Here is an 18,801-nt window from a genome sequence, read left to right as displayed (position 1 = left end):
AGAGGTGGTGGATGCCCCATCCCTGGAAACATTCAAGGTCAGGTTGGACGGGGCTCTGAGCAACCTGATCTAGTTGAAGATGTCCCTGCCCATGGCAGAGGGATTGGACTAGATGACCTTTAGAGGTCCCTTCCAACCCAAACTATTCTATGATTCTAATCTCACACATCAGTGCATCTTGGAAACCTAGCTGGACTGAGGGCACACATACCATCGTACTATTTCATCGCAGGGGATGTATAAGTAAAGTGATTTCAGTCATTTCAGTTCTGTTTTAACATTAAAGTGATTTCAGTCATTTCAGTTCTGTTAAAGCTGTATGTTTTGGCATTTTGGCTTTCACCCTGAGTAGTGAGGTTTTTGTTGTTCAGGATGAGGAGGAAAATAATCCACCTGGCTTTCAGACTGTCCAAATGGCTTGGTTGATTGATGATTTGATCGTTCAGGTCTTCGCGCGTACCCTGCCTCCTAGGGAGCCCAGAGAATCTTAAACTAGGGCAACTTCTGCACCACTCTTGGTGCTGTTTCCCTCCTCAAAACATGCAACACCGCTACTTGGAGTTTATGCTGCTTTATGTAGTACTTCCTGAATCTGATTGCAAGTTAGGGGAAGCAGTTACAGGGTAATGACTTGAACCCCCGTGTCATTGTATGTAGTGTATGAAGTAGTTGGGCTGATAGTATCTCGTATTCTTAAGATTCTGTTTTCAGTTGTTTTTAATCTTGTCAGATTTAACAATCTAAGCTGAACCTTCCCCTTAAAGAGGGAAGGAAAGGAAAATCTTCCAATAAAAGTTGTTATCATGGCAAAAGACAAAACTAGAGAAAATGCTTTTAAAAATAATAGTTCTTTTTTGAAAACCCTGCTGCCCTACAACTTAGAACTGGGCCTTGAAGCGTGGTAGAGAGGTCTGAGTCCACTAATGTTCCTGCTGCCTTTTTTTTCCATGTTCATATTTAAATTTGATCGTGTCAAGTATCTCTTAAAAAAACAAAACAAAAAAAGTGTGGTGGGTAGTGAAGTTATCTGAAGATTTTGAGAATGTGGGAACACTCCTTCCTTCTTCCCTGCTTTACGTGTAGAATGTGCACACAGTATAAATGAACGTGCTTTCTATTGGGTGTTTGAGGACTGAACGAGCCTCGGGTTTGTAGCTGTACTGAGAAGCGCTTAGTATGTGAAAGACATGCAGGAAACTCCCTCTCGTGGCACTCAGACAATGAGGAGATAAACGATGCTTGACTTGAATAAAGTGGGATGGGGTGGGGAAAAGCAAGAGCTAGAATTGGAGGCGAGTGGATGCTGTTTATAGAAAATTCCATTTACTAGCTGAGGTGTCATGCGAGAGCTCTGTAATGATTAAGAAAGAGAAGGGAATAGGATTTTATAAATCACATTTACCTGAGAGGCTGAGCATATTAAAAAACCCTGAGCAACAGATACAGGTGTATGAATATGCATGTTAGTATAAAAAGCATGCTGTTATTAAATTTACTTTACTTTAAAATTACTCATAATTACATGTTTAATTTATCACGTCATCTGAATCATCTTTGTTATTTTAAACTTAGTTCTAATCAAGTTCTTTAAGATTTTAATATGGTTATGTCAAGAAGTTTACAGATTTTTTGTAGCTGTTTTAGACAGTGAATGTAATTCAACCAATATAAATACACATGTTCATATTCATATATTTGAATAAGAAAACTTATTTTTTCTGTCTACTTCTCAGGCAGTTGATGATTTATTTGTAAGGCTTAAAATAAAAATGTACTGTATGATAAGAAATAAAACATGAGCTTTTCAGTAGTAAATATTACTCTGCAAATATACGGATTTTTTCCTTAAGAGTTTGAAATTGAGATTTCTGAAACAACTTTTAATGCTTAAAATCCAGTAACTTGTTTTGTAAATAAATGGCTTAAACTTTGGTTAAGAAACAAAAATTACTCTATTGATCAATTAGTCATCTGTAGCCTCACTTGTTTCCCTGCACATTGTTGTCGCTCACCATCATCATCAGCAACTTGCATTTAAAGCTGTAATTTCTCCTTTTCTGTAGAAGACTAGAAATATGTAATACTGCATTTCTTGGGTGCCTCATTTGTATTTCTGGCTTCCTAATTTGAGAGGGTTTTGTCTGCCTGGTACCTTGTTTTCAAGATAGAGATGCTATTCTGGACTGACCAGGCCATATACTTAAGATATTTTCTGTAACATTTTCAATGCATTTCTAATGCCATGTTTGTCTCTTTGTAGACTGTGCCAAGAGGTAAAACCTTACTTCTCCAAGCCAAGGTAAAAACTAAGATACTTTCAAATTTATGTTTCTGAGATGAGGGCATTTGAGAGGTTGTGTTTTTGGGGGTTTGGGGCAGGGGCGGTGGATGTTAAGTGTCAGTGTCCCTTACCTATAATCTACAACACTATCATGTAGGTACACATTAATGTATGTGATAGACATTTATGTATGTTATGTAGATACGTATTTCTAGGTCAGTCATAGCACAGAGCCCGTGTTAGTGACCTCTCCTGGAGTGTTAGAACCTTGCCAAGTTTTTCAACTAAGATTTGGCTACAGAAAGTTTGAAAATGACAAATCTCCACTTCTTATCTGTTCCGACTGGTTCCTGCCTTGGGCATGTTGGGATATTCTAGAGCTTTTGGACTTGCAGAAATTCCTAGGTGCTGTTCCAACTACATGGGATCCAAACAGCGTGTTGGAAATGGAAGCTTTCTGCTTTCTTGACCAACTTGGAATTTCTGTAATAATTCTGTTACTTTGGGTAATGCAGGGATATTGCAACATGCAATCTCCAGTTCACCTCTTTTCTTCGGTCCGTTTTGTAACGTGACTTCTTAGGCGTTAGTAGTAAAATTATCTTCGTATCATAAAGTGAAGGAGGCTAATAGTTACATGGTTCTTGTTGTTGTTTTTTTTTCCCCCCTCCTAGGAGGAATTTACTGGCTATGACTTTGAGAACAGATTGCACGTCCGCATACATGCAGCCTTAGCCTCTCTAAGGGAAGTAGTTCCACAGTGACGGACAGGAAGTCTTGTTATCCTTTCCCACAGTTTCTGCACTTTAAGATGAAGCAGAAGAAAAAGCTGTTGGGAAGACCAGCTTTTCTTCTGAAAACCACTTGTGCCAGAGACACTTTCCTAGTATGGTCAGAGTTGGTATGGCTTAGTAGAACATTACAAATTTTAAGTAAAAGTAAATCAACCAGGAAGAAGGTTAAGTGACCTTGTGTTTTTAACTCTTCAGTTTTTATTTTGTTTAAACCAAGCTGAACACAATTGCTTGTAACTCTGGGTGAGCCTAAATAAGCACACGTGATTTACTTCAACAATATTGGCAGGTGTGATTTTTAACTTTTAAAATAGATCTAAAATATGCCAAGGGGAGCACTTCTGTTTTGATTAGAATAATACAATAAAAGTAATTCGTATAAATGTTGAAATTGGGAATGGTCAGAACGCTTTTTTTCCTTCAAGCATTAGCCAATACACAGGAGGAGGAAAACTGTTCAGCCACAAAAAGCATATCTTACTAAATTTTAGTGGTTTATGTTAGTGACTTCATGACGACTAACGTGTGAATTTTTAACCTCGCATCCCCTACCATTCTTCATTCCTTCCCTCCCAATCCAGCTCATTCTTGTGATATAAATTATGTCAATATTTAGGATCCCTGCTTCTGGTACATTCCAGCCAAATACTTACTTTGTTTGACATGCAATCACAGTGTGGGCAGTTCTTATTTCTGCTCTTAATATTCTGAATATTATGTTAAAATACATAGGCCAGATACAGTAATTTTACATATTTTTCATTCAAGCTGCTGAATCTTTATAGCAGTGACCTTTAAAGGTATTAAAAAAACCAAACAAAACACAAGACCAAAAATCTACTTTGGTAGTTATACCAATACTATGATATCCTAAGTCTCTATATGGCATTCCAAACCTGTGGTGTTCAGATACTGAAATACCTCGGAGAGCTTAAAACTTTTATCATGACCATATAATTTTTAATACTTGGCCATCTGTGTGCTCATCTGTAGCTTTTTTTTACTTTTGTCTGTAATATGTAGTATCTCCTTATGTTTTATATTCAGTTAATATCATATTCTAGGAAGGTAAATATTTTTTTAAAGAAGCTTATGAATGGAAATCTGACCAGAAAGTTAGTTGAATTATGTTAACTTTGCAAAGCTAAGAAAACTGGATATCCTTGGAAATAGTTATCCAAAAGCCTTATCTTTACTTTGGTCAGGTTGCCTTAAACAGTTCCTTAGCTTAAACTTTTTTTTTTCTCCCCCCCTTACCTTTTTGTAGAGTATGTCGCCAAAGTTTTAGACCTTGCCCACACCTAACCTTCATTGATTTGCTTTTGAGGTTGCATCTAAAGCAAGACTGATATGGAGGAGACAAGTAATATCCTATTTGGTAGGCCAAATGAAACAGTTGAGACACTTTTATTTCTCTCTAGAAATACACAGTTCCTGCTATGAAAGGCATTCCTAGAGCAGTTAAACACTTCTGTTGCAGTTCCTGAAGGAGAGGAGAGACTCTTAACTCTTAAAAAAACAGTTTTATTTTTCTATAATCTAGGTGTGTTACAGATAGTACACTGTTTTGTTTTGTTTTTTTATTCAACTTTGACAGTAATATTGAGTCACAAATGAGTGTTCAACCTTATTTGGTCAATCCAAATAAGTATTGCCTAGAAAACAATATATTGTATATATAGCAGCTACTTTAGAATTCAAATAATGATTTTAAAAATGGGCTTTAATGTACTTGAAATCTTATTTTGTCCTATCTGACTTTCAGTGTTTTGCAATGAGAGAGACAGTCCCTTCTGGGTAAATAACTAGAAACGGTACAGTTACTGACAAAATTCCTTTTAAATACATTACTTAAATATAATGTGAGACTAGGCTGTTCAGGACACAAAGCACCTGCATGCGACTTGTGTTGGGATATCTAGGGTCTACATACTTGGAGGTAGCTAGCAAATTGTAGTAAATTTACTAAAAGGCCTGTTGTTCTCACCAGGCCAGGAGTGGGTATGGAAAGACACTATATATTCATGTAACAGTTTAACTCTGTGCAAATTGCAGCTTTTCTGTGGATTTAGCGAATCATCACTGAAATAGAACTATCTCTTTCTGTATTAATTATATTTTTTTCCCTCCCCTCGTAGGAGAATCTCCTACATTGTAAATGTCAAAATTATTTTTTATGTTAGATTGTGCCTGTGATGAGAAAGATTTCAACTGTATTTTGTGTAAACTGATAAGTTTTTATACTTTGGAACTCGGAGGCATGGTCTAATAGCAATAACGGAATATGCATCTTGCTAGTTAATATCTTCACTGGGTCAGGTATTTTTGTTGATGTTGATGCAGTTTTTATCTCAATATGACTCATTTCAAATAAATAACTAGAATTTTTAGATGTCACAAAGTGGCATATTTATTGTGATGTACTGTAAATGTTGTTAATTTACAGAACTTGCACTTTTATATTTCTGAGTAAAATTAACAGAAACGTGGACATGAGTCTTGCTCCCTTGCTCCTCGAATTTGTCTTTTAATTGGTGGCCTCCTGAACAAGATGATATCAAGTATTGGGAAAACTTCTGGGATGTCAAGTGACTCTGTAACAAAGTTTTCTAGTCAGGAATTACCTCAGCCTTTGTTCTTCCAGTATAATTATAGTCTCCGCGTTTAGAAAGTGAGCTACATGTGTCATGTTGAGATCAACCGTAGAGTGAACAAGGTTTAAGATGCGTTTTTAAGACAGCAAATTTACTTGCTCTTCATTAAAGAAAAAGAACCACACACAATTGTATTTGTTGTATTCCTGCATCTTTGAAAAATGTTTCTAATTTACTCTAAAGCAAGCACTTTAATTTCTTCTCTGACTTTGAATGCTTGTTTCATATTCTAGTTATGCTTTATTCTTAAATAAAATTCCCCAAATGTAGTATTGAATTGCTTTTCAATTTACAACAATCTGATTGTCTTTCCAACGATTGATCGTACTCGTGTTTAAAACTTGCTCTGTAACTGTTTGAAGTTTGAACAGGAGCAAGCGTTACGTTGGTGTAGGGCTATACGTGGCGTTGCAGGGGTGCAAATTCAACCTATCAGTGGAGTGAAAGCAGGGTAGCCTATAAATGACACTCAAATTCCCTTTCCAGTCATCATTACAAAATACTAACAGCGGTAGCAATCACTTTCATGAAGAATTATGCAATCACAAACAAGTATTATTAAAGCTAACGTTAAGAAGTAAATTTGTACTTGGCTGTCTTTTAAGGCAATTGGGCAGCCGGTGGCATCTGACCAGCACACCTGTCCTTGGCTCAGCAGGGGCTCTGCAGGCAGCCTAGAACATACCGTGGTACAAGTCCGTGGTCCTCCACTAGACTTGAGGAGTAAGAAGTACAGGTATATTTCCTCTCATCCTTCATCCTGAAGGAACTGTATGACAAATTATTTTATATAAATTAGGCGTTTAGAAAAAAAGGCGGGACGGGGAATTGTTTCTCTGCTAGTTACAGTTTGAGTAGATGCTTATACAATATTGTCTTGCATTCTAATGTTTTGAGGTGAGCTAGAAAATACTGCTTCAAAAACTACTTTTATCTGGAAAAGTTGACTTACAGAAGATGGAAATATACAGGTAAGTTCCCGTTCTGGTTCATTTTCACCAAAGAACAATTAAAATACAGTATTCTGTACAGAGATTCAGAAAGCAAGGGAACCTGCTGTTTTTACACTGAATTATCCGTATCTGTATACAATACTCTTAATTTATGCCAAAGCAAATTCTTGTATGAAATTAGCTGGTGTACAAGATGCACTGGAAAAAAAGATTGAGTTATTTTACAGAAGGCTTAATTTTGTCACAGTGGTGCAAATCTGTATTCTCCCTGAACTTTGAAACTTGTTCGACTGACCAGTTACAAAATTGTGCCGTTGTTAGTAGATGGCAAAAAGTGATTTCCCCACCCCTAACACCTCTATACTCAGGGCTGTTTCCCTTGATTGAATTACACTTAAATATCATACTGTTTAGCATCCCTTCCATCTTTGTAGGGTTTTTTATTGCTGGCATTGCATACATCTCCAGAGTGCTTGCAGAAGGGACCACGTACCAGCAAATGAGGTGCAGAAGGTCAGTGTGGTGAACTGCTGTGGAAGGACAGCACCTGAAAGGGTCCAGACCCTCTACTCTTCCAAACCTACAGGTCTCTAGCTTTGGTTTCCAGACCCTGCATCTCATTGTATTTTCTTCTGCTGTATCAGATACTGTGTTCTTTGCCGTGTCTCAGTGTAGGCATTCTAAAGAATGTTCAGGTCACCTCTTTACTGTTCTTTTGCATGAGCAAAATATAAATGAGACAGTAAGAAAGTTCAACTTGAGGAAGGCTTTCTAGAGTTAAATACTGAACTATTTCTGTTTTTCACCATAGTTTTTTTTAATGTAAGTTCAGACTCCAAAACTGGACCCAGCATAGGTTACCAGGGTAGATGCATATTACAGTTACATATTGCCTTCCTGCTTCTGCTCAGAACCTCTTTGCTTAATTTCCCAAGATTTTCATGACCTATTTAGCTGCTGTGTTTTAACCAGTGTGTTTTAGCCATGGGGAGTTCATGCTCGGTTGTCTTACCCCTATTTTTCATTGCTGCTTTTTCAAAAATGCTGTTTATCTTTTGATGTGACTTCTTCCAAGATGGTGTTCCAATATTCAATTTGATCAAGTAATCTGTTGAGCTCAGCAGGACTGGCTGGTCCTCGGTGTTTTTCAGTCTTTTTGGCAAGCTGTGCTTAGCTATAGGAGATGCCCAGAAAAGCTCCCGGGTGAAGAGGTTAAGAGGAAAAAAAAGCTTGAGTTGGATATTTGAGAGGGGAAGGGAGGGAGAGAGAGATTGTCAGACTTTGCTGAGCAAAACCATTTACGTAACAAACGCCTCCCAGTCTTTCACTAAAAGCAGTATGTTTACATATTGAAAAAAGATAACTGTACTCCCGGGACATATACTTCTCCCCGCTTGTAGCAAAGGCCCCGGCGAAGGGGAGGACAGAGAGTCAGAGACACACACGTAAAGACACCTTAAATAAAAACAGTATTTTGTACCTTTGGTAGGAAAAGCAAGAAGGTTTTCATGGAGACTTTTGTATATTTATGCAAACCCCCACTTAGAATTCTACTGAAGTCTCTGGCAGGTAGAAACACAAAAATGGTGCTTGCAAAAAATGCAAGTCCTCTTCTCCTGCCTATTTCGCTGAAGCTTTGAAAGAGATTGCAGGTTAAAAAAACAAAATAAAACTGAACACACCCCACGTGCCCCCAACCAGTGCGGTTCATTAACCTGTTGTGAACTATCTAATGACTTAATGAATGACGTGATCCTTTTTTTGGCAGAAAAATAAGGCTTATCTGGGACCTTGATTTGCTGAACTTCTGTCCAGTCTCTAAGACTTCAACATTGTCTGGAAGCTATTACTGCTGCAGATGGGGCAAAGGATGGTAGGACAAGGTAATTACCTTCAGTTGAGCTAACTGCTCTTAAGCTGACAGGCTCTTCAGTTTGGGGCCAAAGGGCAACATGTTTTAGTTGAGTAGCTGGTACACTTTGTATGGTGGATTTACTCTAGATGGCTTCCAAAAACGGCATTCAAGTTCCAGCAGAGTGAATTAGTTTCCAGACATATTTTTTTCCTATAGCTCTTCTTAGGTTTCAGACAGACACACTTTTATGTTAGGGGCTGAAGCCTTTTTAAATATTTAAGGACGTTTATGCTACTGTTCTGTTACCTCTGATAATAAATTTTTCTGTGGTTTATGACATCTGTACTTAAACATCTTTGAAGCTTTTGCTGTGCAGAGCTTTGCAGACCTAGACTTTTGAAAGTTTTCAAAAGAAGCAAATTTACAAGTTATCTTCTGATCTGTATTCATGGAAGATGGTTTCAAAGTAACCACATGACTGCCTTTGCACCCAGGTATGTTTAATGCCTTTATGAAGTCCTGTTGCTTCCGTATGTTCTCCATACAGAAATTCAGACTTCAGATTACTATCCCGACTCCAGAAATGATATTTTTCTAGTCTCATATATATTCTTGAAGTATATCTTATTCTTTCCATAGGAAAGCTATTCTTCCTAATTTCATAAGTCATAGCATATTCATATTTAACTTTTTTTAATGTTATGGTCTGTGTTGTCACACTCCAGAACTGATGAGCTATTGTGAGAAGTTTTCTTAATGAGAAATTACTTTCTAAGGATTCTTTTATGGAAGAAGCATTTTGTGGTGAGTTCACCGTTAATGTACTTTCCAGTGAACTAACTTGAAAGTGGTATAATATGCTGTTAATTTTGAATGACCTATTATGAATACGTTACTTATTAAAGGAAGCTATTGTAGATAGTCTAAATGTTTTAGCCGCAGCAATGACACCTGAGTCTTAAATCTTCAGTGCTGCTGGAATTCCCCTTGGGTTTCTGTAGAGATGCAGACATCCAGGAATGCAAGAGCAGGTAGGTAGATGATGGTTTTCCAACTTTGATGAAGACTGATCTGTAGCATTGTTGGTGGATAAAAGTTTTTATCCCACAGCAGACTTCTGATCATGGCTTGCCCCCATGATCTTCCTGCCTTCATGGTCCTGAGAAACACAGTTAGTGGTAACCTTGAAAATACAGCGCTATACAGTTACTTTTTTTGTGCTTGTTTTATTGGAACAGAAAACGATCTTGTGTGTATCCACTGAAAATGTGTACTGGAAAGCAAATGCTATCCCTGGGGCTGTTGAGGTTTGTTTCAAGTTTTGCCCTTGCAATCGTAAGGTTCTGCAGTATGAGTGGAGCTGTATTAAGGAATAATCTGGTTCCTCTTCAGGTGTAGCTGCCGTGGCTGAAGAGGTTGCAGTCCCTAGCCGTTTGCTCAGAGCTCCTGCCAGAGGTCACCACAGAACATCGCTTCGCAGGTGCTATATTTTGCAGTCTGTTATGTCAGTTTAAATCCCTTGAGTGTTGTATCTCACCTGTCTTAAAAGGCCAGGCTGTGAACGAGGGGATGGGTCTGTGCATCCATGCGCTGTACCACGGCTGGCAGAGAGGTGGGAGGTATGCAGCTGCGGCCTTTCTGCTTTCCGCAGGTTGCAGCATCGGATTGCGTGAAGTCATCATAACCTGAGACTGAGCACAAAGTTACACTCTTGCTGTGCTGGGAGAAATGTCTCTGGTTCGGCTGCCTGTTGCTGGTAAGGAAAAACGATGTTTTGGCAAAGGCAAAACAATTCCTCAGAGGGGTTCTGCCTGCGCTGTGGGTTCAGCCGGTTACGCGCTTGAGGGCAAGTCAGCAGCAGAAAGCAGGAACGGGTTTCACAGTAGTACGGGAAGGGAGAAGAGGCAGCAGCTCACAGGGTGTGAGCGCTGTGGGCGCTCACTTCCCCTGTGCCATGTGGTGGGCAGCACCCATAGGTGCTCGGCCTCACCCTTGCAGCCCTGACGCTGCTTGTCCTGAGCGGCGGCAGCCATGACACTGTACTTCAGTCTTAAAAATATATTATTAAAAGGGTTATAGATAGAGTTGTGCTCAAACAGTTGTGTCCATTAAATGCACCGGTTCTTGTGCGACAATGAGAATCAACGTGTTTATTGCAGGAGGAAAGCCCTCGCTGATGAGCCGCAGCGTCACCTGGACATGGAGCACTCTGGCTGCCCGACTATAAATTTTAATTGTGTATTTTGCCTCCTGCTTTTTTTTTTTTTTTAAATCCTTTTCAACCAACAAACAGTAACGCCACAGAGCCGGAGCGCAGCCGCTGACAGCTGGGAACCTCAGCGCTGCCATGCTGTGCTGATGATGCATGGGCACTGTGACATCACGCCCTCCCGGCTGGGTGCGGCGGCCCTCGTCGGGAGGCCGGGACCAGGAGACAGCAAGTGCCAGAGGGGATGGAGGAGGAGGAGAGGGGTGGAAGAAGTGTCCTGTAAACTTTTTGCTTGAACGCGAATGGCTTTTGTGGCTCATCGGGGGGTGCTTTGTGGGCTTTATCTTTAAAAAAGGGAGTTCATGGCATGGTTTTGAATTCACATCATTGTTCCCTAGTTGGCTGGCCCCCCGACTGTGCCTTCCGCTGCCTAAAGGTGCAGAGGGGGGAGTAAAGGATTTGGTCACTGCAAATGGTAAATACCCCCTTTAAGTTAAAGGAATGTTTGGGAAGGGGTGGAGGAGGAGCGTTATTGATGGCATGGCAAGGGATGAGCAGCTGCGATCACGCCGTCAGTGTCAGACACTTCACACTGGGGCGGGGTAAACGCTCAGCTGAGGGGTTCTGTTTGTACAGATGAGAAGCCGTAAGCCAACTTGAGTGGGCAAAGATGCAGTCTTCAAAGATCAGGCTGGTAGTTCCACATGGCCTCAAGACCCTGCTTGAGGGGGTGAGCCGGGCTGTCGTGGAAAACAACCCGGATGACATTGCTGAGTTTTTCGCTCTCTATTTCCAAGAGCTCGTCACCTTTCAGAAAGGTTTGTTCCTACCAGTGCTTCATCTGAAGAGCTGAGCTATTTGAGAGTGCTATCCTACTCCAGCTTAATTTCTGCTTCTGTTTCCAGGGAATCCAAATCTGGATATAACAGAACTGGTTGAAAAGTTTGAGTTCGTTAGCGGTAAGATAGTTGCTGTTTGTTCTTTTAAGATCTTTTGAGACAATGTTCCAACTCAAATGGATGCACGTAGTTTTCACTTATCATGGGCTGCATCCCATCTGTATCTAGTCATGTGAAAGAGGCACGTAGGCTCTGAGCTATTGAAGAGGCAGGCATCTTCAGAAAGCACTTGTTTCTGTTTAATGTGGGAAGAATTAGTCCCCTGGGATGCTGTACTTTCTCCTTGAGTATAGGCGAAGAGCCTGGATGCTTCTGGTCATTTTAGTTTTAAGATATTGCAGTGCGATTTATCAACCCCTAAGCAGATAGCGACTTTACCCTTATCTATATTTTGCAAATAAATATTGTATCTCTTTGTTTATAAAAAGATGATTTACTTCTGTGGGATGCTGATTCCTTTGGGAATTGCTGGGAGCTTTCATCTGCTCCCTGGGTTTGGCTGTAAGGGCTGGAATCTGTGATGCCACATGAAGGTTTTGTGGGAGCAGTGATATGGGTGTGTTGTCTCGCCTGTTTGTATCTGCCCCAGTGGTTTGGGTCTCCGCTACCTGGTTACCGTAAGCGTCAGCAGCTTCAAATATCCCCTTTATTCAAAAAGGCCACCTGAGCTGGGTTCCAAGTAACCCTGGAACTAGCCAGCACTTGAGACAGCCTTGGTCTATAGATTGAGCGCCATACAGTAAGATGTAGAGCAATGTAGAGAAGTCCCAGCTATGGACAGAAAGTGCCTACTATCTTATTCCTAGCTTAGGATCTCCTCTGAAAAAGCTAACCACCACCGATTTCAGCACTTGAAGCAGTTTTCTTCTTGTAAAATGCCTAGTGGATATTGCAGTGCAACTTAAAGTATCACCAAAGGCTGAATTTTGGTGCATTTGCAAATGTTGCATTAATGATGTCACACAGCAGTTTTTGCATAATCATGGAATCATAGAATGGTTTGGGTCGGAAGGGACCTTAAAGATCATCTAGTTCCAACCTCCCTGCCATGGGCAGGGACATCTTTCACTAGATCAGGTTGTTCAAAGCCCCATCCAACCTGGCCTTGAACACTTCCAGGGATGGGGCAACCACAACTTCCCTGGGCAACCTCTTCCACTGTCTCACCACCCTCATTGTAAAAAAAATTCCTGATAACTAATCTCAATCTACCCTCTTTAAGTTTAAAACTGTTGCCCCTTGTCCTGTCAGTGCAGACCTTGGTAAAAAGTCTTTCTCTGTCTAAGTCCCCTTAAAGTACTGATAGGCTGCAATAAGGTCTCCCCGAAGCCTTCTCTTCTCCCCAGCTTTTCATCCACCAGTACCCCCAAGTCCTTCTCGGCAGGGTTGCTCTCAATTAGTTCCTCCTCCAGTCTGTATTGATATTGGGGATTGCCCTGACCCAGGTGCAGGATCTCGCACTTGGCCTTGTTAACGCCATGAGTTTTGCATGGGCCTGCTCTTCTAGCCTATCAAGGTCGCACTGGATGGCATCCCTTCCCTCTAGTATATCAACTGCACCACTCAGCTTGGTGTCATCCGCAAACTTACTGAGGGTGCACTGAGTCCAACTCTCTGTCATTGATGAAGATACTAAATAGTATTGGTCCCAGTGCAGACCCTTGAGGGATACCACTCATTTCTGGTTTCCACTTGGACATTGAGCTGTTGGCTGTAACTCTTTGGACATGGCCATCCAGCCAATTCCTTATCCATCAAATAGTCCGCCTATCAAACCCATCTCTCTCCAATTTAGCAGCCAGAATGTTGTGTGGGAGTGTATGCAAGGCCTCACAGAAGTCCAGGTAAGTGGTGCAGACCCTTGAGGGATACCACTCATTTCTGGTTTCCACTTGGACATTGAGCTGTTGGCTGTAACTCTTTGGACATGGCCATCCAGCCAATTCCTTATCCATCAAATAGTCCGCCTATCAAACCCATCTCTCTCCAATTTAGCAGCCAGAATGTTGTGTGGGAGTGTATGCAAGGCCTCACAGAAGTCCAGGTAAGTGGCATCCGTAGCTCTTCCTGTGTCCACTGATTGTCACTCCAGTTTCCACTTGGACATTGAGCTGTTGGCTGTAACTCTTTGGACATGGCCATCCAGCCAATTCCTTATCCATCAAATAGTCCGCCTATCAAACCCATCTCTCTCCAATTTAGCAGCCAGAATGTTGTGTGGGAGTGTATGCAAGGCCTCACAGAAGTCCAGGTAAGTGGCATCCGTAGCTCTTCCTGTGTCCACTGATGCTGTCACTCCATCATCAAAGGCCACTAGATTAGTCAGGCATGATTTGCCCTTGGTGAAGCCATGTTGGCTGTCTTCAGTCACCTCCCTGTCTTCTGTATGTTTCGATGTATCTTCCAGGAGGATCTGTACCATGATCGTACCGGGCGTGGGGGTGAGGCTGGCTGGTCGGTAGTTCCCAGAGTCCTCCTTATTCCCTTTTTCCAGTCACTGGGGACTTTGCCTGACTGCCATGACTTTTCAAATACGATGGAGAAAGCGGCTGCGTAATGCAGAAACTTTCTGTCTGAATGCCTGTCAGTGGTTTGCTTATGTGATTGTGAACTGACCCCTGCATGTTCACCATGCTCCAAAACAGGTCCCTCTTGCACCTTTTTCCTTACAGACCACTTAATCCCTCTCCTTCTGTGGTCTGCTGTCCCCTACTGTGTGGTCACATAACTGTGTTATGAAAGAGAATGATCAGAGAGGAATTCCTTAGCAAGCTTGAGCAAGGTTTCCTCTGGAGTCTCCCACCCACAGTGCCAGCACGGGTTTTGGGACTGTTTGTGCACCAGCAGGTAGCTAGCTTGTTTGTGGAGCTGCAAGGGAGCCTTTTCTGCGTCATTGCCCGACATTGGTTTATAAATGGGTCTGTGTTGGCTTGGGATGGCAGTCAGAATTATGTTTTTTCAGAGAGGATTTAGCTCTGTCACCCTTTGAGTTATATTTCTCTCATAATTTCTGATCTCATCCAGTCATGACTTCAGAAAACAGCTCAGCGCTGAGCTGTGGTGATGTATTGAAGACTCACCTTCTTTGCTGCTGCTGTGCTGGTTTTACATATTGGCCAACGCTTGCTGATCATGATAGAAACCAGACCTCTTGGTTTGGTGGGTTTCTTTCCAATGCTGAGGGTTTTATTAACCATGTGATGGAACACTGTTTTGATCCCATGGGTACTGTCTTGTGTTCCTCCCTTGATAACTAATCTAGAAGCTGTTTTTCACTCTATCTAAAATTTGTTCATGGCTTACCCTGTTCATTTGGATACCTGTCAGTTCAACTAATCAAGATTCTTGAGGAAGCTAAAATGTCACCATCTACGCAGCTAAAATACCTTGTATGGATCCAAAGAGTTCTGAGGTGTTGCAAAGAGGAGCCGTGGTCTTCTAGCTGGCTTATCTGATGTGCTTAACACAAAAGGTTTAATCTTTTAACCCGTAAGTGTAGCATGTGTTTGGGCGCAGTAGATAAGAATGTAGCCATCACTGCAGGATCATGAATGCAGTTAAGGCTTCCTAGATTTTGAAGTGGTACCACTGCTTTCTGAATTTTTTTTCCCCTTTATTGATAGGCAAGCAGCAAACCCCCTCCTTGAATTATTCCATCTCTGCAACCCGGGAAGCCTCATAAATGTGCTGTAGAGCATCTAATTGAGTTGATGCTGAAATCACTCTTTATTTAAATGGAAACAGGAGCTCATGTATTGCCATTATGTGCTTTTTACCTTGCAGAAAATGGAAATGAGGGACTGGAAGAGAAGACAGCCGAGTACACAGATACTTTGTTTTCTGGGGAGCCCAAGCAAAGGGACAAGTGTACTGACACAGAGGAAGACCAGCTCCTTGAAGAACCTGATATTCAGTATAGCTCCAAAATAACTCAACACCCATCAATTGCCAGTTCCATTGCAGAAAGCAAATTGCCCCCTGGATCTGATGGAGCTTCATCCCCTGAGGGACCTGAACTGGTGTACGTCCCTGCTGAGCCTGCACAGCTTGCTGCCCACGTGCTAGGTAACAGTGATTCTCTTTATTCTGTGAGGGATGTGGCAACCAGTGTGCAGACTCTTTATGAAGACTCTCAGATCTCGGAGAATGAATTTACACCAGTAGAAGGTGCTGCTGAAGATGCTTCTGCTGTCCCAGCAGCCGAGGATTCTGTAGAGGCTCTTAGGTCACAACCAGGAGTGTGGAGCCAGTCCTCCATAGATGGAGAACTAGGTCCTTCAGACAGCCAGGCTGATGTCTCAAAAAATGATGTAAATCAAGCTTCCTTGGTCCCCTTGTGGGAAGAACCATCACCTCTTTCACCACCACCATCACCTGCTCCTAAAGATCCATTGCAGGCTGTGCCTTCCTGCAACGAAGCTGAGGCTACCCCAACCACTGAGGTTGTATCACTGTGTTGGGATGATGAGCTGATTATGGATGCAGAGGTTCCACCTTATGTAGAGCAGTTTCCACAGAAAATAATCATTCCCTTTGTAGACCAAACAGCTTATCTGTTAAAGATTGAGCAGCCATTAAATGCAGGCCAGGGCTCAAGTGCTACAACCTTAGGTCCATCTGCTGATGATTTAGTGTGCCATCCTGAGAGAACGGAATCTACAGCACAAGTGGAATCAGCTGAGCAAGCTTATGTCTTGTCAGGTAAGAAAGTTTGGGTCTTTGTGTTGTCTTCCTGTTCCAGCTTTCAGCTCTACAGCGTCATCAATGGTCATTAAATGGAAAAGCACCTACATCAGTGCAACACAGGGTAGAGATGACTTCTAAGAAACTACTGTACTGCTTGGCCCCAGTGCACATGTGTTAGATCTCTCTGCTGTCTGTTCCAAGAGATGCGGCTAGCTCTGGGCAGGAGTCCTGCGCTTCTGTGGGCAAATATGCCGATAAGAGTGATGGGAAGAGGTGCCCATTGATGCCAAATAGTCTTGCTCAAAACAAGCCGTATTTTCTGAAGCAGGTGTTAGAGACCTAAGATGTAATACATGTGCCCTGTGGCTGAAGAGAGGTGAACAGTTGGAGCCCTGGTTTTGATTCTCCTCCCCTGAAAGATCTCATATTCCAGCACTGACCTAAGAGGTTTTCTATTTAGAAAAAAAGTAGTGGTGGTGGTTGCCTGTGCTGTGTCTTGAGCTTGGTGAGTTTCTGCAGCTGGGCTGAATGGGCTAAGCACTGGTCATCAATTCCACAAACAGCAAGAGAGCTGGTGCTCATCTTTCTTGTTGAGGCCCTCACCAGCATCTCTTCCCTGTGGTGACATGTGCCCAGCTGGAGAAACCCTCCAGGGTGGAGCTCCCCTGCCTCGAATTGCCCTAGTACTGCAGAGTCTGCTCATGCCCTGTCCTAGGCCCTGGGAGAAGTAGTACAGCTGTGAGGTCTCAGCAAAGCATTTTGCAGAGGAGAGCTGAGCTTAAGCAGATTTGTAAATTAACATTGGCTCTTTTAAAAAACAAACAAACAAACTTTAAGGGGAGTTTGACAAACTTCAGTTTCAGAAATACCAGACAAATGCTTACCCAGAAGAGCCTCTGCTCTGACCATAAACATTTACTTTTTCTAGGCTGCAGGTGTTTGTCAGCCACATACCAAACAGTGTTTGCTATCCCAGCTTTCTTCTCTAACATGCTTGCTTTCACCAAGTGTAGGTATGTTTGTTTTAGACATTCACTGCTTCTGATACCAGCACTCTTATTTTTATCCTTGTAGCCATGGCATCAAGTGAAGCAGGACAGCCACCACCACATTCTAATGTGTGGACCCTCTATTGCCTAACTGACTTGAGGCAAGGTCAAAAATCACCACCATCCCTTTCTGCTGCTGGAGCTGGTGTTCCTTATTCCCAGGCACCCCTCAGTCTTTCCAGGGGGGAAGATCAACAATGTGGTCAGCTGTCACAAGTACCTGCTCCAATTTATGTGATACAAGAAGCAAGCAAGAGGAGAGATGCTCCACCTTTCATTTTAGTGGGCTCTAATGTTCAGAACATACAGGATTGGAAACCTATTCCTGGCCATGCTGTCTTTGCACAGCAGGATGCAGGTGCTAGGAGGAGATTGACTACAGTCCCTGTCCCAGTTGCCAGGCTGGCTGATGAGAAAACAGATATGGCCAGCCTCAATTCTAGTTCTGCAGAGGAAACTGTGGCTAAGCCATGCACACCTGGTGTTTTCTCAGTTGCCATCCCTCTGGATGATGCGATGTCTGCAAAGAAAGGCTCGCCAGCTGGTCATAAGCACACAGGTATAGATGCTCTTGCAGAAAGCTATGGTACTGCAGGATAGATTACCATTACATCAGATGTAATGGTACAGAGGGAGATGCATTTGGCTTTTAAAAGCTTAATTTAACCCTTTTCAAAATAAAGTAAGGTTTAAGACCAGTGGTTAAACTACTTGTCATACATAACAGACCCAATGCCTTCCTCTGCTTGTTATGCTTTGCAATTAGTAGTACTAATCTTGCTCTGGTTTTAGTCTAAAGAAACCAAGTTTTTAATCTTGCATTCATACACATCTTGAACCCTTAAAGTTAAGGCTGCAGGCATAGTGTAATATTCAGCATGTTGCAAAATACCCTCAACTTAGAGCGCGTTTAGGTAGCGATTAATGTAGTTCTTGCTACATACTTTCTACTGAGTTCACATTTTTTAAACAGGTTGAGAAGAGAGACTGTTTGGACTTCAGGAAGAGTTCAGGAGCAATGGAGTTTACATTGTAATAAATCAAATAATGCAAATGCTCCAGAAAAGCCAGCAATTAGAACTGTATTCCCATGCATTTTATACTTTCCTAAGACAACATTTAGGATGTTGTGCTAACTTTGTGTGAATTATGACCACTGAAACACATCTGCTGCAGTCGTTTCATTGCAGAGTAGCCCAGCTGCTTCACTGTGCTAACATGGTGTATGCATAAGCCCCAGTGATATTGACAGATCCCGTACAGAGACAAAGTCAGTTCAGTGTAACCAGGTGTAGTCTATACTGCTGGGGATATACTCTAGGAAGGAACTGTACACAAGTGTCAGGAGCAAGAGGACAACTCCACAAGAGGAGGGAATTATTCTCACACATGGTCAATTCAAATTACAGCAGGAGGCCAGC

The 18,801-nt window shown here is 41.9% G+C and overlaps 2 protein-coding genes across 2 annotated transcripts in view; both read left to right on the top strand.

Moving 5' to 3' along the window:
* Positions 1–3,045, top strand: part of TTC39C (tetratricopeptide repeat domain 39C) — a 29,684-nt gene extending 26,639 nt beyond the window's left edge. Inside the window, exons 12-13 of the mRNA XM_009285641.1 lie at positions 2,261–2,299; positions 2,956–3,045. Coding sequence (XP_009283916.1) covers positions 2,261–2,299; positions 2,956–3,045 — 129 coding nt within the window. The remainder of the gene's footprint in view (positions 1–2,260; positions 2,300–2,955) is intronic.
* An 8,371-nt stretch (positions 3,046–11,416) lies between these two features.
* On the top strand, positions 11,417–16,461 carry CABYR (calcium binding tyrosine phosphorylation regulated). The gene is made up of 3 exons (XM_019473753.1): positions 11,417–11,564; positions 11,652–11,705; positions 15,429–16,461. Exons 1-3 carry the CDS (start codon positions 11,417–11,419, stop codon positions 16,418–16,420), a joined length of 1,194 nt encoding a protein of 397 aa, XP_019329298.1. The 3' UTR covers positions 16,421–16,461.
* The last annotated feature ends 2,340 nt before the right edge of the window (positions 16,462–18,801 follow it).

The sequence above is a fragment of the Aptenodytes forsteri genome, unplaced genomic scaffold, assembly GCF_000699145.1.
Source record: "Aptenodytes forsteri isolate BGI_AS27 unplaced genomic scaffold, ASM69914v1 Scaffold23, whole genome shotgun sequence".
NCBI classification, from domain to species: Eukaryota; Metazoa; Chordata; class Aves; order Sphenisciformes; family Spheniscidae; genus Aptenodytes; species Aptenodytes forsteri.
This window is presented reverse-complemented; position numbering and strand designations above follow the sequence as displayed.

Excerpts from the sequence above, each read along its gene's own strand:
- CABYR (XM_019473753.1), top strand. The coding sequence starts at position 11,417 with ATGCAGTCTTCAAAGATCAGGCTGGTAGTTCCACATGGCCTCAAGACC. Across the intron at positions 11,565-11,651 it reads GCTCGTCACCTTTCAGAAAG|GGAATCCAAATCTGGATATA; the intron begins GTTTGTTCCTAC and ends TTCTGTTTCCAG. Across the intron at positions 11,706-15,428 it reads AAAGTTTGAGTTCGTTAGCG|AAAATGGAAATGAGGGACTG; the intron begins GTAAGATAGTTG and ends TTTACCTTGCAG.